This window comes from Urocitellus parryii, chromosome 7 (assembly GCF_045843805.1).
Source record: "Urocitellus parryii isolate mUroPar1 chromosome 7, mUroPar1.hap1, whole genome shotgun sequence".
In the NCBI taxonomy this organism is placed as follows: Eukaryota; Metazoa; Chordata; class Mammalia; order Rodentia; family Sciuridae; genus Urocitellus; species Urocitellus parryii.
This window is the reverse complement of record NC_135537.1, coordinates 74,421,439-74,445,365: the sequence shown is the minus strand read 5'-3', so window position 1 is coordinate 74,445,365 and position 23,927 is coordinate 74,421,439. Positions and strand designations below refer to the sequence as shown.

The window sequence follows — 23,927 nt, the reverse complement described above, 5'->3', positions numbered from 1 at the left end:
TAGAGGATAAGAGAAGGAAGTGTCTAGGAAGATGAGGACCCAGTTGTAAGCTGCTCACTGTATTGGGATTTTGAATTTTATATTTTACCTGCAACTATTGAAAAAGTTATGAGCAATGTACAAAACGATCAGATTTTTAATTTAGAATAAGCTCTCTTGAAAGAGCCTAAAGCTGGGGTTGGAAAAGAGTGAGAGTGGCCAGCAGTGCGAAATGGCAGTGGAATCTAAGAATAAGCCCCTGAGAAATGGTGGCATCTGCACTACCAGGTGCAAGGAACGCAGAGGAAATGGAAGAGGGACACGTGGCTATTTAGAGTATTAATGAATATCTTAAAAGGAGAACATGTCATCCACTGTGATAGGAGAGAAGGCAAGCAAATCCTCTGCTGATGTGCTGAGATGGGGAGGAGAAGACAAAGAGAAAAGGAACTTGTATAAAATAGCCCCCAAGGGAGCAAGCCCTAAGGAGGCACCCAGTGCGCACTGGGGAGAAGTGCAAGTCCTGTGACGCAGCAGCTGAGGGCTCACCCCCAGCCTACAGGTATATAAGTGTGCTTACAAGGATCAGAAACCTCCTCTGGAATTCCTCCCATAGATTACTTGTTTGGTCACTGCCACAGGCAAAATTGACACCTTCAAATAAGACATAGTCCATTCCATATTTTCAAGCCTTTATTTTCTTATCTATAAACTTAAAGAATTGTACCAGTCTATTTGGTGATAGTTGAAATGTGATTTTAAAAAAATCACTTGCATAAGCCTTGGGAAATAATATTGACCTAGTAACCCACAACCACTAGCCACCACCACCACGACCACCAGAGTGCACAGTCTAATCGTGCAATCCTTGGGGTGCATTTTGAATTCTGAGTTCTATGAGAGGTTGGAAGCCTTGCAATTTGATCATTGTTTCTTCTAATCTCAGGTAACCATGAAGCACATGAGGAGCAAGAAGATGCTAGATTTTGTAGCCGACGTGTTGCTCTCTGGGATCCAAGTGGATGGGGACATTGTCTGTGAGCTTCCCGTAATCAGAGATGGACAACCCATTTTTCCATGTGTGTTCATAATCTTCAGTAGCATGCATTACATATTTAAATTGCTTTATAGCTTCTTGAATTTACTTCTGACCTATTTATTTGCAGAATATTTTTCCTACTTCTTAAAGAGTTGTTTTACCCACTGAGAAGTGACTTTTTCAGTGTTTCAACATAAGTCAGTAGTGGATATGGAATTAAGCACATCTCACAATGGTTCTTATGGTACATCCACAGTCACAGAGGCTTAGTCAATGGAAGATAAGAAATGTCCTGGCTTTGCCTGGGACCAGCTGGTCACCTCCTGCCATCACCTCACTGTTGTTTATTTCCACATTAAACTTTACATCATTGTAAACTTTAAGCATCATATACAATAACATCTTCAGCCTCAATTTTAAAATATGAAGCATAAAATGTCCTCCTATGTCATACATGGAAGAAGAGCCTTTTAAATTATATTTTATTTTTGCTTTTGAAAAACTTGTAAACACTCTGAGCATTTACTTGTTCATGATGTGAAAATACCCATTTGAAGCTGAAGATAAAATTCAAGGGTCAATAATTAATAAATGGATAAATGAATTAAACAGACACTTCTCAAAAGGAGAAATACAAATGGCCAACCAATATATGAAAAAAAAATGCTCAGTATTCTCAGCAAATGGGGAAATACAAATCAAAACTAAACTGAGATTTCATCTCACACCAGTCAGAATGACAGTCATGAGAATACAAGCAATAATAAATGCTGGGGAGGATGTAGAGAAAAAGGAACACTTTCACACTGTTGGTGAGATTGTAAATTAGTATAACCACTATGCAAATCAATATGGAGGTTTCTCAAAAGTCTAGACATGGAACCACCATATGACCCATCTATACCAATCCTGGACATTTATCTTAAAGAATTAAAGTCCTCATACTATAGTGATACCTGCATAACCCATGTTCATAGGAGCACAATTTACAATAACCAAACTTTACAACCAGCCTAGGTATCTACCAATAGATGAATGGATAAAGGAAATGTGGTATATATGCACAATAGAGTTTTATTCAGCCATAAAGAAAAATGAAATTGTCATTTGCAGGAAAAATGGATGGAACTTGAGAATATTATGTTAAGTGAAATAAGCCAAACTCAGAAAGTCAAGGTCATATATTTCTGTCAGATGTGAAAGCCAGAACAGGAAAAGGAAAATAAAGTGTGTGTGTGTGTGGGTGATTTCATGAAAAGCAAAGGGAGATCAGTAGAAGAGAGGAAATAAACCAGGGGTGAGAGGACAAGAGGGCTGTTGATCAAATTATATTGTTATATTGTTGCATATATTAAGATGTAACCACAAATTCCCCCATTACATACAACTGTAATGCACCAATAAAAAAATGCAGAGGAGAAAATCTAAGGGCAAAGTCTCTTGATAAATACAAAATGTCCAAATTAGGAGGTTTATCATATAGTTTTTTAGTTTTTATTTTTTTTAACAATATCCTGAGAACACATGAATCTGGGTTTTGTTCGTATGAATTCTGAGTTAATAGTTTTCCTCCTGTTTTCTCTTCCTTGCTGCTTGGCCAGTGGTGAGGTACCATGTTGATGTCTACACTGGGCAGTTGAAACAAGACAAAACAGAATCTGAGGTCTCCCTCTGTCTCTATGGGGAGAGGGGAGACTCTGGCCTTCGGCTGCTGCGCAAATCCAACATGCCAGTAAGATTCCAAAGAGGACAGGTAAGTCTGTGTAAAGGGCTCCTCCAGGTTCTTGGCATCCTTTCTGTTGCTGGCCACGTGTGATTTAAAATCTAAAAGGTGTTGGTCACTTTTCAAATTTTAGTTTGGAGACACCTTAACACAAGTTTCCTGACCTGTCTTCCTAAGGTTGCTGTGTTTTATAAATTGTTCTTGAAAGAAAAACGGGATATTCTAAAGCTATAATAAATAATGGAACAAAGAAAAAGACATTAAAAGTTAGTGAGTGATAGTGAAAGAAAAAGAACAAAACGAGTTGAAAAGATATCAAGGAAACATGCTTTCTCAGGACTGAGAGCTACCAAGCATTATTCTAAAAGGTCAGACCATAGAAGGACGATTATAGGATATTTTATGTATTTTATATTTCATATACTAACACTATGGACTTTCTTTAAGAAATCTTGAATGGAGCCAACTATATTTTATTGACATTCAAAAGCCTTCAATTCCTCATTATTCTCTTTTGTTCTTTTTATACAAACATAATTCTTTCTAAATATTAGACATTTGAGAAATAACAATGGGAAATCTATTAACCTAATTTTTAATGTTACTTGTTGCATATGGAAAGAGGATAGTACTTGGAGATTTGAAATTAAGTAGTTATTCCAAAGGTTCAGTTTGTATGTATTTTTAAGAAGGAAGATTCCTTACACCAGCTCAAGATTGCTGTCTCTCAGACTTTTGTTGTAGTTTATGAAGTATTGTGAAACATCAAAGATCTTCAAGCTCACCTCTGCCTTTTATTTGTTGTTGTAGATTACACAAAAGCTTTCCCTGAAATGAATAGGAAAGCTAGTTCTGCTTTGAATGAGACAAAAACAAAATTATACCTAATTTTTATCACACCTGAACTAATTTAGAACAGAAACAAAATTCTAGATACTGTGATGTTATTAATATTATTCTAAATGATTAGTGACATTATCCCCTGAAAGACACCTCGAGTTTGGCGTTAGCTGCAGACTCCTCACCCTCCCACTTGGTGATAAATTGTGCTGGCTCCCACTCCTGGCTGGTAGCTAGCTGGCTGGCCAGAATGTAGTACTTGGTGGCAGCTCCTAATCATGTGAAGTTGCTAAGATGTTACAAGTCATCTTCATGATTGATCTTCAGGGCATTATTGTGTATAGCATTTAACAGAGTTGGTAGGGTATATGATGGACTGAAATTAAAATGGGTAGGGGGTATAGTGGCCATCAGGGCATAAAGTCTGGGTTTAATGTTATCAGTTTTGAAGTTTGGAATCAGAAATACAAAACTGCTTTTTCTTCCCTGGTTCATTTTCGATTTTACATTTAAATTTTTTTTTCCCCTCAATTCATGGAATGTAATGGCGTTGCCAAATGGTTTCAAGAGGCCTGTAGTCAAGAAACCATGGTAACAATCTTGGTGTCTTATCATTAGATTTGTGCCATCCCAGCCACAACTCACATCAGAAGCCCCGGATTGGACTGGTTGTTGTCATTTTCTCTACATGATGTCCAGTGATGTAAACAAAGGCAGCAACATGCATCACAGACCCTATTTAATCCTGTCCTCCAACCTGGGGTTGGTTTAAAATGCAAGAAAGATGTTGTAGTTTGAGTTTTCCCCAAAGCAAACCAGGAGACACAGGCTTGGATGCAGGTAGTTTATCTGGGAAGTGATCCCTCTGAATCTGTAGGGATCAGATGGTGGCACATCTGATGGTGGCGCAGAAAAGGGAGAGAGGCCAACATAGAGACACCAGTGGGCTGCCCACCGTGGGGCTTCATGCTTGAGACCATCAGAGGAACCCCAGGCACATTCCTCAGAATGGTCACCATGTGAAGCCCTCAAACACATGAGCAGGAGACCCAGGAGACTGAGTGGTCAGTAATCGCAAACTGGCTACCAAAGCAAACAGATGTACCTAGGGATGATACCAGAGGATGTGGGAAGGGACATCACCTGCCTCTGCTACAACAGGTGATGTGTGTCAAAAAATGTCCCCTTGTGAAGGCACACTAGGAATGAGGGATAGTGAAAATCAGGTTATCAAGCCACATCCAGGAAGAGGTACCCCAAAGTCTCAGCTGGTTTACAGAAACATCACCATTGAACAAGTAATGATTTTTGTCTGGTTCAAACCAGGGCAGATTTCCACCAATAATAACCAACCAACAATTTGAGACCCAGGTAGCATATCTGAAATGACCAAAGTGAAATTTAACTTGGTAACAATGCTGGGGCAACCCCTCTCCTGTAGGCAACACAAACAATACTGGATTTGCATTTTTTACCACAAAACAGGGTCATAGTGGCTAACAGTCTACAGATTTAATGAGATTCACCACCTTTTCTCAGATAATTTTAGGACGGTTATTCTCAATAACAATATAGGAGGAATTTATGTATGAAGTTCTTTTTTTATTCCAATCAGCAAAGCATTTTCTTGAGGTCCTGCATTTCTCTGGAAATGTCAGTGAATTTTTGACATGACACATCAATTCTATTTAGAAAGGAAGATTACAGAATTCTCTTTACAACAAACCCTATTTTTATTTATAGAGGAAGGTACAGGAGAGGGATTTATTAAAGAATGGGAGAAAAGAGAGTAAGAAAGAGAAAATTGTCCACCTGCCTCAAAGTAGCTCATCATTCTGGAAAGCAAACGTTCACATTAGGTCACATGTCACCAGCCTGACCACCCAATGAACCGCTTCTCAGGGGGAGGAGTGGAAATGAGAAAAAAGCCATAGACTGGAAGCTTTGGTGTTAGGTTTTTTTTTTTTTTACACTGGCCGATGCTATAATGGAGAAAATAAAACTGCAAGAGAAAAAAGAAACACAGCCAAAAAATATTTTTAATAGATAAAAAAGTAATTTGCTTATTTTTCTTCCTTTATTGCCCTTTTTTGATGCTAACAGTAGTAACATTATCTCTTTTAAAGCTGCTTCTGGCAGCCTTGGGCTATAATGATTGCTGGTATTTGTCATTTGCAGGACTCTAGTTATTTCCATGGGGTTTTCTGTCTCTTCCACCAGATTGATAAATTTCAAGTTGAAGCAGTGTCGCTCGGAAAGCTGCAGAAGGTGCTGTTGCACTGTGAGGCTAGTGACAAATCCCAGTACTGGTACTGTGACAAGGTCATAGTCAGAGAGCCCAGTACAGCATCTGAGTCCATCTTCATCTGTGAGAGGTAATATGGGTCTAGACCTATGGCACTTCAGAGGAGTGTGGGTATGTGGGGTGTGTGTGTGTGTGTGTGTGTGTGTGTGTGTGTGTGTGCATGCTTGTTTGTGTGTGTGTGAGGTTGTGGTTTCATGGATTTTTGTCTTTTACTCAGCATTGCACATTATATAGCACAAATTGCCTAAGTAAATGGTCTTTTGCAAAGCATTGTGACGAAGTCTTATCTTGTAATTACTTAGTGTCAGAATGTTATATGTCATAATAATTTCCAAAGTTTAATATTGGAAATCATTGCATAAATAATGAGAATATCTGTTTAAATGTTGGTTTCTTTACATTACCAAAATTTAGTGCTACAGGGTGGAACATTTTAGACAGAAGAACTTTTAGAACACAGTAGGTAGAAGACGGGGATTCAGATCTAGGCAAGTTGTGCTTTCCTGAGGCCCCATAAGGGTAAGTCATAGAAGCAACTCCCTTCATTTCTAACCTGGCCCTGTTGCCATTAGGCCTGAGCCACAGGTCCTCTTCTGCTCATCAGAAATTCAACATCTCCATGCTTAAGGAAATGACCTTTATTTTCTCAGGAGAAGCCTTGCCCTTCAGATCTCTGCTGAATCCTGCCATTCCAAGAAAACTCCCAGCTTTGGCATTTATGTTTGCTTGAGCTCTTGGTCATCAGGGAATAGGACCAGCCTCAGCTTCAAGAAAGGGATTGAGCATGATCAGATTTTTACACTAAAATGCCATCTAGGAAGGCGTGGCGCCTCAGTGAAGCCATTAATTAGCAAGCAGGGAGGTTAGGGAAGGCCATTAGGTGGAATCCCAATAGCCAAGCACACACGGACCCTTGGGCTGAGCACGGGATCTCAGAAGGGGAAGGAAGCGGTACAGTCCCATCCCCCACAGCGGACACTCCACCCAGGCAGTCAGCGGCCACCATCCGGGAAAGCTGAAGGATACACCGCCACTCTCCTTCAGAGTGCAACATCAAAACAGGTCGGTGTCATTCAGCTCACCCCCCAGACAGCGGGAATTCGCATAAAATCTCTCCTAGGCTTGCAGGGAGAGGGAGTATCAAGCTGAGCCTCCATACAGACTAGGGGGAAACTAGAGACACCTGACCTCCAACCCCTCCTCCCAGTAGCAGCCAAAAGGAAACCTGGCTAGCCAGCGCTGGGGGAGGGGCAAGCAGAAAAAATCAAAGTGATAGAGTGCCAGGGATCCCAACAGCCTGCAGCAGGGCCCCGGAGATCCAGGCCAACTGATTCGCGTGGCCTGCCCTGCGGCTACAGAAGGCGTGGCGCCTCAGTGAAGCCATTAATTAGCAAGCAGGGAGGTTAGGGAAGGCCATTAGGTGGAATCCCACCAGCCAAGCCCAAACGGACCCTTGGGCCGAGCACGGGATCTCAGAAGGGGAAGGAAGCGGTACAGTCCCATCCCCCACAGCGGACACTCCACCGAGGCAGTCAGCGGCCACCATCCGGGAAAGCTGAAGGATACACCACCACTCTCCAACAGCTTGCAACATCAAAACAGCCAGCAGCAGGACCCCGGAGATCCAGGCCAACTGATTCGCGCGGCCTGCCCCGCAGCTACAGAAGGCGTGGCGCCTCAGAGAAGCCATTAATTAGCAAGCAGGGAGGTTAGGGACTGCCATTAGGTGGAATCCCGCCAGCCAAGCCCACCGCCCACGCCCGGAACAGGCCCAGCGACCTGCCAGCATTGTAGTCACGACACCCCAATTGGAATAGGGACAGAGCAGAGCCGCCTTCCACTCCCGGAACAGGCCCAGAGAGCCGCCAGCGTGGTAGACACGTCACCCCAATTGGAGTAGGGGCACAGCCGCCGCCCGCACCTGCAAGGGAGACTTTTCAAGTATACAAGAGCAACATAAATAAATAGGGGGTAAATTTCAAAACACAACAGTTGCACCAAGCAGAAAGAAACGTGAGCAGTATGAAAAGACAAGGAAAGAAAGGACCACAAGCAATGCAGGTCAACTCAACTTTAGAAGAGGTAATAGCTGCAACAGATGGAATATCAGATAAAGAGTTCAGGATATATATGCTTCAGATGATCTGGAGTCTCAAGGAAGACATGAGACAGCAAAATCAGACAATGAAAGATCACATTGACAAACAAATCCAGGAAGTAAAAGATCAATTTCACAGGGAGATAGAGGTAATAAAAAACAAACAAATTGAAATTCTAGAAATGCAGGAAACAATAAACCAACTTAAAAACTCAATTGAGAATACTACCAGCAGAGTAGATCACTTAGAAGAGAGAACATCAGACAATGAAGACAAAGTATTTCAACTGGAAAAGAACATAGACAGCTCAGCAAGTCTGCTAAGAAACCATGAGCAGAACATCCAAGAATTATGGGACAATATCAAAAGACCAAATTTAAGAGTCAATGGGATACAGGAAGGCACAGAGCTCCATTCCAAAGGAATAAACAGTCTATTCAGTGAAATAATACGAGAAAACTTCCCAGAATTGAAGATTGAGACAGAATCCCAAATCCTAGAAGCCTACAGGACGCCGAATGTGCAAAATCATAAGAGATCCACACCTAGACACATTATAATGAAGATGTCCAACATACAGAATAAGGAGAGAATTTTAAAAGCTGCAAGAGAAAGAAAGCAGATTACATTTAGGGGTAAACCAATCAGGATAACAGCTGATCTCTCAACACAGACTCTGAAAGCTAGAAGATCCTGGAATAACATATTTCAAACACTGAAAGACAATGGGCTCCAACCAAGAATCGTGTATCCGGCGAAATTAAGCTTCAGGTTAGAAGATGAAATTAAAACCTTCCACGATAAAGAAAAGTTAAAAGAATTCGCAGCTAGAAAACCATCTCTTCAAAAAATCCTTGGCAAAACATTACAGGAAGAGGAAATGGAAAATAACATTGAAAACCAACAATGGGAGGTAGGACAGTAAAGGGGGGAAAGTAGTCAAAGAGGATAACAAATCAGGTTTAGTAACATCAATAAACAAATATGGATAGAAGAACAAACCATATCTCAATAATAACCCTAAATGTTAATGGCTTAAACTCACCAATTAAGAGACACAGGCTAGTAGAATGGATCAAAAAACAAGACCCAACAATATGCTGTCTACAGGAGACGCATTTGATAGGAAAAGATATACATAGACTGAAGGTGAAAGGTTGGGAAAAATCATATCACTCATATGGACCGTGGAAACAAGCAGGAGTGTCCATACTCATATCTAATAAAATAGATTTCAAGCCAAAGCTAATCAAAAGGGATAAAGAAGGACACTTCATACTGCTCAAGGGAACCATACACCAACAAGACATAACAATCATAAATATATATGCCCCAAATAATGGTACAGCTGTGTTCATCAAGCAAACTCTTCTCAAGTTCAAGAGTCTAATAGACCAACATACAATAATCATGGGAGACTTCAACACACCTCTCTCACCACTGGACAGATCTTCCAAACAAAAGTTAAATAAGGAAACTATAGAACTCAATAACACAATTAACAACCTAGACTTAATTGACATATATAGACTATACCACCCAACATCAAGTAGCTACACTTTTTTCTCAGCAGCACATGGAACCTTCTCAAAAATAGACCATATACTATGTCACAGGGCAACTCTTAGACAATACAAAGAGGTAGAGATAATACCATGCATCTTGTCTGATCATAATGGAATGAAACTGAAAATCAATGATAAAAGAAGAAAGGAAAAAGCAAGCATCACCTGGAGAATGAACAATAGGTTGCTGAGTGATCAATGGGTATTAGAAGACATCAAGGAGGAAATTAAAAAATTCCTAGAGTTAAATGAAAACACAGACACAACATATCGGAATCTTTGGGACACATTGAAAGCAGTTCTAAGAGGAAAATTCATTGCTTGGAGTTCATTCCTCAAAAAAAGAAAAAACCAACAAATAAATGATCTCATACTTCATCTCAAAATCCTAGAAAAAGAAGAGCAAAACAACAGCAAAAGAAGTAGAAGGCAAGAAATAATTAAAATCAGAGCTGAAATTAATGAAATTGAAACAAAAGAAACAATTGAAAAAATTGACAAAACTAAAAGCTGGTTCTTTGAAAAAATAAATAAAATTGACAGACCCTTAGCCATGCTAACGAAGAGAAGAAGAGAGAGAACCCAAATTACTAGCATACGGGATGAAAAAGGCAATATCACAACAGACACTACAGAAATACAGAAGATAATCAGAAATTACTTTGAATCCTTATACTCCAATAAAATAGAAGATAGTGAAGGCATAGATAAATTCCTTGAGTCCTATGATCTGCCCAGATTGAGCCAGGAGGATATAGACAACCTAAACAGACCAATAACAATAGAGGAAATAGAAGAAACCATCAAAAGACTACCAACTAAGAAAAGCCCAGGACCGGATGGGTATACAGCAGAGTTTTACAAAACCTTTAAAGAGGAACTAACACCAATACTTTTCAAGCTATTTCAGGAAATAGAAAAAGAGGGAGAACTTCCAAATTCATTCTACGAGGCCAACATCACCCTGATTCCGAAACCAGACAAAGACACATCAAAGAAAGAAAACTACAGACCAATATCTCTAATGAACCTTGACGCAAAAATCCTCAATAAAATTCTGGCGAATCGGATTCAAATACATATCAAAAAAATTATACATCATGATCAAGTAGGATTCATCCCTGGGATGCAAGGCTGGTTTAATATATGGAAATCAATAAATGTTATTCACCACATCAATAGACTTAAAAATAAGAACTATATGATCATCTCAATAGATGCAGAAAAAGCATTCGACAAAGTACAGCATCCCTTTATGTTCAAAACGCTAGAAAAATTAGGGATAACAGGATCATACCTCAACATTGTAAAAGCAATCTATGATAAGCCACAGGCCAGCATCATTCTGAATGGAGAAAAATTGAAGGCATTCCCTCTAAGATCTGGTACAAGACAGGGATGCCCTCTCTCACCACTTCTGTTCAACATAGTCCTCGAAACACTGGCCAGAGCAATTAGACAGTCAAAAGAAATTAAAGGCATAAAAATAGGAAAAGGAGAACTTAAATTATCACTATTTGCAGATGATATGATTCTATACCTAGCAGACCCAAAAGGGTCTACAAAGAAGCTATTAGAGCTAATAAATGAATTCAGCAAAGTGGCAGGATATAAGATCAACATGCATAAATCAAAGGCATTCCTGTATATCAGCGACAAATCCTCTGAAATGGAAATGAGGACAACTACTCCATTCACAATATCCCCCCAAAAAATAAAATACTTGGGAATCAACCTAACAAAAGAGGTGAAAGATTTATACAATGAAAATTACAGAACCCTAAAGAAAGACATAGAAGAAGACCTTAGAAGATGGAAAAACATACCCTGCTCATGGATAGGCAGAACTAACATCATCAAAATGGCGATATTACCAAAAGTTCTCTATAAGTTCAATGCAATGCCAATCAAAATCCCAATAGCATATCTTGTAGAAATAGATAAAAGAATCATGAAATTCATATGGAATAATAAAAGACCCAGAATAGCAAAAACAATACTAAGCAGGAAGTGTGAATCAGGCGGTATAGCGATACCAGACTTCAAACTATACTACAGAGCAATAGTAACAAAAACAGCATGGTACTGGTACCAAAACAGGCGGGTGGACCAATGGTACAGAATAGAGGACACAGTAACCAATCCACAAAACTACAACTATCTTATATTTGATAAAGGGGCTAAAAGCATGCAATGGAGGAAGGATAGCATCTTCAACAAATGGTGCTGGGAAAACTGGAAATCCATTTGCACCAAAATGAATCTGAATCCCTATCTCTCGCCGTGCACAAAAGTTAACTCAAAATGGATCAAGGAGCTTGATATTAAATCAGAGACACGGCATCTGATAGAAGAAAAAGTTGGTTATGATCTACACGCTGTGGGATCGGGCTCCAAATTCCTCAATAGGACACCCATAGCGCTAGAGTTCACAAATAGAATCAACAAATGGGACTTACTCAAACTAAAAAGTTTTTTCTCAGCAAAAGAAACAATAAGAGAGATAAACAGGGAGCCTACATCCTGGGAACAAATCTTTACTCCACACACTTCAGATAGAGCCCTAATAACCAGAATATACAAAGAACTCAAAAAATTAGACAATAAGATAACAAATAACCCAATCAATAAATGGGCCAAGGACCTGAACAGACACTTCTCAGAGGAGGACATACAATCAATCAACAAGTACATGAAAAAATGCTCACCATCGCTAGCAGTCAGAGAAATGCAAATCAAAACTACCCTAAGATACCATCTCACTCCAGTAAGACTGGCAGCCATTAGGAAGTCAAACAACAATAAGTGCTAGACGATGCGGGGAAAAGGGCACTCTTGTTCATTGCTGGTGGGACTGCAAATTGGTGCAGCCAATTTGGAAAGCAGTATGGAGATTTCTCGGAAAGCTGGGAATGGAACCACCATTTGACCCAGTTATTCCCCTTCTCGGTCTATTCCCTAAAGCCCTAACAAGAGCATGCTACAGGGACACTGCTACATCGATGTTCATAGCAGCTCAATTCACGATAGCAAGACTGTGGAACCAGCCTAGATGCCCTTCAATAGATGAATGGATAAAAAAATGTGGCATTTATACCCTATGGAGTATTACTCTGCATTAAAAAATGACAAAATCATAGAATTTGGAGGGAAATGGATGGCATTAGAGCAGATTATGCTAAGTGAAGCTAGTCAATCTTTAAAAAACAAATACCAAATGACTCCTTTGATATAAGGGGTGTAAACAAGGACAGGGTAGGGACGAAGAGCTTGAGAAGAATATTTACAGTAAACAGGGATGAGAGGTGGGAGGGAAAGGGAGTGAGAAGGGAAATTGCATGGAAATGGAAGGCGATCCTCAGGGTTATACAAAATGTCATATAAGAGGAAAGGAGGGGTAAGTCAAGAGAATACAAATGGAAGAAATGATTTACAGTAGAAGGGGTAGAGAGAGAAAAGGGGAGGGGAGGGGAGGGGAGGGGGGATAGTAGACAATAGGACAGACAGCAGAATACATCAGACACTAGAAAGGCAATATGTCAATCAATGGAAGGGTAACTGATGTGATACAGCAATTTGTATACGGGGTAAAAGCGGGAGTTCATAATCCACTTGAATCAAACCGTGTAATATGATGTATTAAGAACTATGTAATGTTATGAACGACCAATAAAAAAAAAAATAAAAAATAAAATGCCATCTATTGTGGGCATGGGGGTAAGAAACGGGGATCCACTTTGAAATTTTGAATATTCAGTGTTGTGAGCTGCCCTACAAACCCATTTTTTAATATTTATTTTTAGTTGTAGTTGGACACAATATCTTTAATTAATTAATTTATTTTTATGTAGTGCTGAGGATCGAACCCAGGGCCTTGCCTGTGGTAGGTGAGCGCTCTACCACTGAACCATAACCCCAGCCCCTGCCCTACACCCATTTTTTTTCCAAACAGATAATCAATGGGAAATAAGGCCAAAACCAAAACAAAACAAAGACAGGTAAACCAGGCAATTAGAAAATCCAAGGGTATGGATTTGGAGATGCCAAGACAATTGTAACTTTAAGTGCTAAGCAAAAAGTATTAAAAAGAGTGAGATGATTCAACTAAAAATACTAAAGCCACACCACTCAAAACGGCAGACACCAGGAGATTGAAGATGACTCTAGATGAACAGCAGCCCTGAGACCCACAGTAGGCCTTCCTCCTTCTTTGTCCCTTTAGTCATTAAGTTCAATCAATTCCTTTTCCAGAGGGCCTGTTAGTTCACCCCTTTTCTCTTATTGCTTCTGCCCTGACTGGTGTTCTTGTTTTGTCAATGCTAGATTATCACAGTAATCTCCTGACTCTTGAGTCCTTCCTGCCTAGCACTTCTGAGATGATTCTACCACAATACATGTAGCATCATTCTGACTTTACCTGATTTTCTTTGCTTTGAATCTTCTTGGATAGTTTTACCCTAAAACTTTTTAAGAAAAAAAATATGTGGGCAAAATATCATCCTTAAAGCTGAAATTCCATCCCTCCTCTGTTTAGAAGTCTTCAGCCATCTATCTCTACCAAAAAAGCAAAGCAAAGCAAAACAAAATGAAACAAAACCAACAGCATGATCTTTCCAGTGAAGGTTTTATATCCTCTGACTCCATTTTCTCCCTTCCAATTCATTTTCATAACTGTCCTCTTGCCAGATCTCAGGCAAATGAGACCACCTGTCTCATTTGTTAGTTCTACTTTGCTTCTCTATGTAGGAGCACCCCCACCTTAAACTCCTATCCTTGTCAGAACCCAGTCTATCCTTTAAGGTCCCATTCAGATTTGGCATCTAGCATGAGAGGCACAACCAGAAAGTTTCTTTCTCATCTCCCAGTGGTTACTCAGAGCTTAGCATAGCCCAGGCCTTCCCATCTGACAAGGACATGCAGCACTGAAGAGAACCCTGAGCATCTCTTCCTAGCCTGTTGCCACCTGCAGGGCTGTGGGTATCTCCTGGGCTGGGTGGCACATGTAGCTTAGTTGCCACATCAAAGAGCTAGAGAGTGCTCCACCAAGGGCTTTCTCCTTATGTTCTGACATACTTGGTCATACCGATTCAGCTGATGTCTCTTAAATATGAAATCTCCTGGGGATCTTTTAGCTGTATTCACACCACCGTGCGTGCATGCACGCACATTCCATGCATCTCTGTAGCCCTACCAACTGCGACTCCATTGCCTCCACCCATCCCTTCATGCATCTTTACTTCTAATTTGTGATGCCAACGTGGCCTCCTCTGGAAGGAGAAGACATGGTGATAGCTTAATTAGGGCCATTGGATTGTATCTGAAAAAAATTTCTTTAGAGAATATATGAAATTAACAACAAAAATATAATAGCTATGGACCATCTTGATGTATCAAATGCTGCTATTTGAGGCCCTATGCATAGTAGGTCCTAAAAAAAAGTGGTAGCCAATACTCATTCATACAATACCCTGATGAAGATGACAGTTGCTAAAAATCATGATTTTTTATTCTGTAGCTGTAAAGAGATGGGGCAGACCCTGATTCCATAATTCTTTTAAAGAGGCACAAGAGTGTGGATCCAGGAGCTGAAAAGGGCACAATAGTTTCCTTTCTATGACAGAAAAATACTCTGAGGCCAATTACAGTGGTTTCTGAGCTCTTGGAGCCTGCATGTGAAAGGTCAAATATAATGTCCTCTAAGGCAGACGGAGTTGGAAAAGACCTTTGGCTGCACACAGGAGCTGCCCTGGGCAGTCCTGGTAGGGGAGCTTGGATGGGCACATGTGAGTAATTTTGTTCTGGGGTGTAGGAGGCAGAAATCCACACAATACAGAAAAGAAAAGAAAATAAATGTTGGTCTTGCTCCTTAGAACTTTCTCAAAGAGCAAAAAATTTACAGCACACCTGAATTAAGGTGAAAGACCACTGTGTGCTCATTTGTTTTATGAACTATTGAGGAAAAATGCTTAGGTGAAATACAGAACTGACCAATGAGGAGAGTGCTTCTCACTAGCCTTGGTATCACCTTTTCCCTCTTCCACTGAACACCCACACCCGTATGATTTTATTTTTACTTCTATACCTAAAGATACTATTTTTCTGCTTTTTGTACCTTTAACATAGATCAGAGTATAACCAGTGAATTTCTGCAACAGAAGCCTGGGCCATTTGAGGTTTGCAGCATGAAAAATTTGTATTCAAATAAGGTCAACGTTCAAGAGACTTGATAAATTGTTTCGAATATTCTTATTCATTATTCCTTTTGGATGCTGAAACAAATGACCACAAACTTGGTGCTTTCTTCCCCCCCCCCAGTACCAGAAATTAAACCCATGGATGCTTAACCCACTGAGTCACATCCCCAACGCTTTTTATATTTTATTTTGAGATAAGGTCTCACTAAGTTACTCAGGCTCTCACTGAATTACTGAGACTGGCTTTGAACTAGCCATTCTCCTGCCTCAGCCTCCTGAGCCATTGGGATTACGGATGCATGCTCACTGTATCCTGCAACTTAGAGCTTTTAAATGACAGAAATTTATCCTATCACAGTTCCTGAGACTGGTAGTTGGAAATCCAGGTGTCAGCAGAGCCCTGCTGTCCCTGAAGGCTCTGGGAAACAGTCCCTCTGTGCCTCTCCTACCTTCTGGTGGCTGTCTGTGGCTTGGGACTGCGTCATTCCAGTATCTTCTCTGTAGTCTCCTAGTTGTCTTCCCTTGGTGTATCTGGGTGTCTTCTCAGAAGGATGCTTGTTTTTGAACTAAGCCCACTTTACTTCAGTGTGACCTCAGCTTAATGTGACATCTGCAAAGACTCTACTTCCAAATAAGGTCACATTCTGAGGTTCTGGGTTGACATGAATTTGGGAGGGCACTGTTTAATCCATTACACTATTTGAGTGGCTCTCATAATGTACCATGCACTGCAAAGTTTCTTAACATTATATTAGGGATCGTTAGGTTTTCTGTGTTACCAACTTGTTCTAGTCGTGTCTTTGTGTGTATATGTGTGAGCCTTGACTTAAATGATCAAATTATTAAAAATAAGTATCTTTTCACAGAAACAATGTGATGTATGATATTTATTTGTTAGCCCACTGAACCTAGGAGGGACTAGACACATAAGCAGTTATAGCCAAACTCTTTAGCCTGAAGACAAGAAGTGCCCTCAGTCTGTCAGTGTCACCCTTCATGACTCCTGATTGGAGATGGCATTGACTGAGCTCACAAGAACAAGTTATTTGAAGTAAACGCCCTCCCTGGGGCAATTCTAAATATAAGGAGAATTTATAGATGCAGGAATTGAAAAGTTAATGCAAATAACTGATTTTTTTTTTTTAAAAGAAGCTATCCTGACATCAGGCAGAACAGCATGACCCGCTATGTCTTTTCAAAAGGAAATCATGGCAGGATAAGTAAAGTGACCTGAGGCATGTTCCCCTAAGGAAGGAGGACAAGATGCTGCACAGTGTTCCTTAGAGTTGATATTTCAACTAACACCTTTAAAATGTTCGTGCCTCATTTTTATTCAGAATTCTGTACTTTTTTTTTTTTAAAAAAAAGAAAGTTTGAGATCATTTCCCTTGGGTAGAGTGATGTAGAAGAAAAAAAGACTTAAGAGGTTTTGACTATGGATATAACCAACTACCAGTCCATCCTGGATTGATGGGAGGTGACGGGCCAACTTCAGGGCCACAGAGTCTTCTAAAATAACTAGGTCCTGGTGGGTAAACGAGATAGGCCTCGGGCAGGGGAGGCCAAGAGGCCTTCTTTGTACCCCTAGGGCTCCACTCTCTGAGAACCATCACTGCTGACGCCAGCCTTGACCACAGAGCAGACCTTGGCCATGCCAGGGCCTGGATGACAGGGCTCTTCTCTGTTCTTGGCCTTCAGTAGTTCTCAGCTGGTGCTCTCCTACCTGAGCTTACCTAACCCTAACCTTCCTGGTTCCTGGAGTTCTTTGGGCACTTGGTGCCGTATGTCCTGGTGAATTGACAAGAGCTATATCACTTCTGCCAACAAGTGTATGCCGAAGCTTCAGGTTGGAAAAGTTGCTTCCTTGTGCATCTTTCATGAGGCACGTGACCATAACTCAGTGCTTGCTCTACTGAATTATGTGTGTGTGTGTGTTTCTGTCTACCCCACATCTCCAACTTTCAGTAGACTTCTCCTCATGCCTGTGTTTTATATTTTTACTTTTGATCCCTACAGAACTATTCCATCGATCTTGGAATAAATAGGTTAAACTTACATGTGTAATAATTGAACCAAGGGGCATGTACTAACCAGGACAGTCAAAGTCCTAAGAGAAAGCACAGGAGAGGGTGTATTTGGAATGAGGACATGATATCTAAAAGGTCTTATGTATGTCTTAATCTAAGACACATATAAACAAAATGATCATTTACTTCCCATTTTAAATGTTAATGATAACAAAGAGCCAGAGAATTATTCTTTGAATTGCACAGGCATTTAAAAAATCCAGTGGTGTTGATTTTCAAGCAAACGACAGTGACATCCCACCCTAGCTGTCTGTCAGGGAATGTCACATTTTCTACTGCTCCATTACTAAAGCCTCAAGTACCTTTGGGGCCACATCTTGATGGAGGAAATCTTGAACTTCTGCAAGGCTGGTCTTGCCCCTCCACTACTCCGACGTTAGTCATGAAGCATCTTTTCTTGCTTAATTGTCTTGTGCCAACTCTGGTGTTTATTCCGGAGATATTACACATGGAGACCCATGAGCTTAGGAGGTTGAAATCAAAAACCTTCATTGTCTACAGGACAAATATAGAACATAGTGAATGCTCAGAAAGTATGTGTTAAATCAGTAAATCACTGATGAGGTCATAAACTAAGTCCCATGCAGATTAGAACTGAGTATATTATTTGTGTAGAAAGACAGAAATACAATCAGGGACAGCACCCTTTCTTTTGCTTCAGTCGGCCAGTTCTCGTGAAGGTGTTAGTTTATAGTGACAAGTTCAAAATGAATTATACTGCCACGCCTTGGCCATTGAGCTTTCCAGTCTTCTTTTTCAAATCTCTCGAGTTAAGAGTGACTTTTACTTACTTACTCCCAGGACATTGGTCCTATCTTAGGTCATGTGACTTAGCTCGTTTTATTTTTTCCTCTGCTTATTGAAATCTTTATTCTTCAAGGCCCAAGTCAAACCTCTTCTCCATTCTATGAAACTTTTTTCTGTTCATCTTTATTCTCTTTAAAATCTCCCAAGGCTTGAATTAGACATCTATGCAATACTTACCATATAATGTCATCTATTGTGGTTTTAAACAAGTTTGTCTTATGTCCTTCTTAAGGGTCAGGTCTCATATATTGTCTTTTTAATTGTCCAGTATGTTTCTTGTACCAAGAAGGTTTTTGACCAATATTTACAGAAAAATGGGGGAAGGAAGAAAGGAAAAGGAAAGAAGAATAGAAGAAAAGAAAGAGGGAAGGAAGGAAAGAAGGATAAGTAAAATGGAATCTCAAGTTGGAGAAAAAGTTAGAGGTCACCTAGTCTTTACATGAGTTCCCTCTATAACCTCCTCAGATGCCTCATTAAAAATAATTAACCTATGTACAAAAGGTTACATTTTCCTTTTCTGGGAAATAGGGGGAAATGGTGAATAATACAGATAAAAGGGCATGTAGAAATTTCGATCAAGTACGGGAAAATCTGAAATACTATTTCTATGGGGAGAACAGAATAAAAATTATCATGAGACAGTGAGCAATCATTTAACTTTACTGATTTTTTTTCCTGAAAGAGGCCACTATTAATCATTTCTTGCTATTCTGAGCATGTATTTGTGCTGCTGCAGATTTCTGTGCTCTTCTTTGTCAGTCTGAGCCATTCCTTGGTGCGAAAATGACAAGGAGTGATGGTGGGAAACTGACAGAATGAGGTGCAGGGATGAGTCCTGCTCGTTTTTTTTCAGGGTGGGGGTGGAGACATAGAACTTTCAAGCAAAATTTCTTCCACCATTTTCAAGGTGGGTGAGTGGTTGCCCTATCTAGAATGTATCTCAGGCAATTCTGATGTCTAACCTGTATCAGCCCTTGCCTTTCCAAGCCCCTTCCCATATGGGTTAGGGCAGGACCACTCAAGCACATTCTTTGGCTTGTCTACTGTGAATCTCAAAAGACTTAGAAAGTTTTTTTGTGATTTCTGGGTAGGACATTGACAGGGAACCCCCGGTGATCTGGGGATTTGAGGCATTCTTTTGCTGATGGTTGCATAATATATATGTTGTTCTGGGACAAGCTAGCTTCTCCTGGCTTTTCCCCTCTTCTTTCCATATCACTGTTATTCCTCTCAAGCCACACTGCTCTAATGCTCCCATCTGCTGGGGTCTTGGAGGAATGTTCTTTTCCTAATGCAGAAACAACACAGTCATCAGTCTTTAACTGCGAACCTTGGCTAGTTTCCTATTGCTTTTTTTTTTCTGGTTTCTTTCAGGACATTAGGTGTAGAAATTACATTTTGAAAGGATGGGCTTGGACACATGCCTGGGCAGGTATGTGAAAACATGTATATGGAAGAACATAGGCATATGCTGTGAATACTCTCCCTTAGAGCAAATAAAATGCATCCTAGTCTCTTCATTTAAAATAGTTTAGCAGTAAAGATATAATGGCAATATTAAACTACTTTTTAAAAATAGAAATCATGGTCACCAAAGGAAATTAAGAAAAATAGTTTGATGACTTTAAGATTTTAAAAAATCTCAGACTAGAGTAATCTAGAGAGAATTATTTTTAATAGGCTAGTATTCTACTATCTCTGGAGCTTTCAGTGTCATGGAATTGCTTTGTCTAGTATCTTCTGAAAAAAAGAAAAATTATAGAATAGACTTTTCAGGAAGGAACTACATCCAAGACAGGTCAAGATTATATGATTTTTTTTTTGAAAATTTCAATTAGTTTATAAACTCTGGTTTGATTATAAGATGACAAATTCACTACAGCCTATTTTAGGAAGGAGAAATTTAAAAGTGACTCTTATGGAAATAGGAAATAAAACTGGAAAAAAAATAAAACTGGACATGACAGACCAGGAAGACATCAAAGAATCACATATCCTCTAGATTGTTGAGCTGTCTCTTCATCAAAAAATCTTCATCCTTCTTTCTGTAGACCAGTTTCTTCTGGAAGGTTCTTCTCACCCATATCTCTGTGACTGACTTTGGGTTGCACAGTACCAGTTTTCCTCAGCAACACTGTGGAGATTCCATGTTGTTTCTCTACCTTTTAGTTCACAATATTAAGGGAGAACATCTGATTGACTAAGCCTGGGTGAGGTGTCCCTTCCTGCTCCAGCCAACTAGGAGAAGAGGCCGGTCCAGTGGCCAAACATTACTACCCAAGGCCTGTATCTCTACAACACATCTGAAAAAGGAGGAATCATTGTTGGTTGACTGAAAGTTACTTCAAATATATTTGCTATGATGCCAATTATGTCCAAGTACCATGTTTTGCAATGAGGAAATAGTAGTAACTGAACATTTATTACGTATCAGAAACCATAATAAATTTATATATATTTAGTTCTGTATTCCTATTGTGTAGGTATTATTATCTATAAGTTATAAATTAGGAAACTGAGGCTGAGAGAGATCAAGAACATGGGTTAAGATGGTACAACTAATAGGTTCTGAAGTTAGGTAGTCTGACTGCACGTTAAATCCGGAGCCTAGTTCTTAAGCATAAAGCCAACTTCCTTTATTCTGATTCATTCAGAGACATTTTAGCTGGAAAGATGGGATGCATTGATCAAAACCAATTAGTAAACAAGATTGCAGAATTAAGGGCTAACTCCATGTATAAAATAAGTTGTGTGTGTCATTAGATCCCAGAGAAGGAAGAGAAGGCACACAATGATCTGCGGTGGTCAGGAGAAAATGAGATCTCTTGTAGCCTTTGAAAACTGCAGAGTTGAGTGACCTTGATGACTGGGTGGGACTGCATGAGCTCCCAATGGACCTTCTCCCCCACATCTGACCATCATCTGGGATTTCAAGGCCAGTATGGTAGAGTGGCCCCCACAGCTCTGCCTCTTAGTTCCTCGACATTCTCAGGTATCTCCCATAAGTAAGCAGCGCACTGCCACCCTACTCCTCTGCACACTCACCCCATGTCCTAGCTTGTCCAGTAGCTTCCTGTGCTTCAGCTGCATGGGATCCCATGCTATCCCTGTACCTCTGCCAACACTGCTCTCCCTCGGTTGTGCTCTTTCTGGACTCTAATTGCCACCTTCAGCTCAAGTATCACCTCTTTGTTGAACTATTTTTGTTCCTCATTCCTCTGCACGTTCCCATTCCTGCCATTCAGAACTGGCTAGTCTCCTTTTGTGCGCCTACACTGCTGTTATTTCTTCTACCACTGATTCAGTCAGCCTTTTCACCACTGTGACTAAATGACCTGACCAGCACAATTGTAGAGGAAGAAAATGTTTATTTGAGGGCTCACAGTTTCAGAGGTCTTAGTCCACAGCAGGCCGACTCCATTTCTTGGGGCTCCGGGTGAGGCAGAACATCATGGCAGAAGAGTGTGGCAGAGGGAAGCAGCTCATGTTTTGATCAGGAAGGAGAGAGAGAGAGAGAGAGAGAGAGAGAGAGAGAGAGAGAGAGAGAGAGAGAGTCTTCACTTGTCAGATACAAACAAATGTATACCCCAAAGCTACACCCCAATTCCCAACTCCTCCAGCCACACCCTACCACTTCAGTTTGATTAATCCCTATCAGGAGATTAATTCACTGATTGGGTTAAGACTCTTACAACTGAATCATTTCTCCTCTGAACCTTCCTCCATCATCTCACATCCAAACCCTAACAACACTCACTGCAGTTCACTGCATTTTTATCTTTACATGTCAGTTCCCTTCCTTGATCTTGGAAGCTCCCCCAGGTCAGATTCCTTACCTCCGTTGTTGTTCTTGTAGCCCAGCCCATAGCAAAGTGTCTGTCACACAGAAGGTACTTGGTAGGAATTTATCAAATGGGCAGATAGATGAATGATGGAAAGAATGGAAGTATGTTTGAATATAGGATAGCAATAACAGGGTTTTGTGATATGATAATGATGTTTATGTACTATTTAATAGCATGCAGAACACTTGTGCATGAATTTTAATTTATGCTTCACTATATTTTTATGAGACAAGTAATTTAGTCAACCAAAATAAGCTTTAGGAGGTTACTATCACAGCGGGGCACAGTGGCACATGCCTGTGATCCTAAGCTACTTGGGAGGCTGAGGTGAGAGGATCGTAATTTCAAGGCCATCCTGAGAAATTTATGGAGACCCTGCCTCAGAGTAAAATTAGAAAGTAAAAGGGGTTGGGGATGTAGCTCAGTGGTAGAGTGCTTACCTACCATGCACAAGACCCTGGCTGGGTTGAATTCCCAGCACCTGGAAAAAAATAACAAGGGAAAGATAAGAAAGCTGGTTTTTGAGTCCAGTCTTGACTATTTCTGCAACAGAGCACTTCTAACACAGAAGTTTGGCTGACCTAGGTGCAAGTTACCAGTATGAGCTATTACCCTAAGTACATTTTCTGAGGTGGTGATATTTTCACCAGGTCTTAAGGTAATATGATTATTTTTGCAGACACCGAGGAAGAAATTTTAGAGGAAGTCATGTGAAATCAAGATAAAGACTTCCATAGAGGAAAGACTAAAACGTTGAAATTTATTTTTTCTATGACAAGTTGCCCTCAAATCAATGGTCAGTCCATACTTTCTAGGCTGGCCCAGGGATCAGGCTGAAGATCTTAAACCCATCCTGGTCCTGTTCTGACTTGGTCCTCTGCATGCTCTGCTGCAGCCCCGATGGTTTACATGCTGGTGATTGCGGATGGTAAACCTGGATAGGTTATATTTTATGCTTCAAGCCACATTCATGATATCATTCTTGGCACAATGATGAGTACGTAAAAACATTGGATAAAAAAGCTATTGTTGTAGCTACCTTCCACTTGAACAAGTAATGCAAAATCAAGCTTATTGTAAAAATCAACAAGATAAAACTTACTTTCTGTTTTCTTCTCTTTTTTCCCCCCTTTTTCTTCAGATGGCTTCCCTTCATGTCTCAGGGCATAATTCATTCAGAAATTGAACTTTATCGTCAAGGTGAGGATTAATCACACCAACAGTAGAAGAAAGTACAAGATGACTTTGTACATCTGGACATCATGGAAGATGATTTGCCAGATGCCCCTAGCATATCCCCTTCTGTAGTTTACCTTTTGTGTAAGATTTATAGAGTATTCCTTGCAGTGAAAATACATGTAAAAATATGTCTTAACAATGTTATATGCCTTATTCTTTGTTAAAAGTCAACTTAAGGATTTGCCACTGTTTAAAGAGTTAAACT

General features: G+C 40.2%; 1 protein-coding gene across 1 annotated transcript in view; it reads left to right on the top strand.

Moving 5' to 3' along the window:
• Rp1 (RP1 axonemal microtubule associated) overlaps positions 1-23,694 on the top strand; it is a 163,758-nt gene extending 140,064 nt beyond the window's left edge. The window contains exons 19-22 of the mRNA XM_077801313.1: positions 926-1,058; positions 2,620-2,771; positions 5,802-5,956; positions 23,625-23,694. Of these exons, the coding sequence (XP_077657439.1) occupies positions 926-1,058; positions 2,620-2,771; positions 5,802-5,956; positions 23,625-23,694 (510 nt within the window). The remainder of the gene's footprint in view (positions 1-925; positions 1,059-2,619; positions 2,772-5,801; positions 5,957-23,624) is intronic.
• Positions 23,695-23,927: the final 233 nt, after the last annotated feature.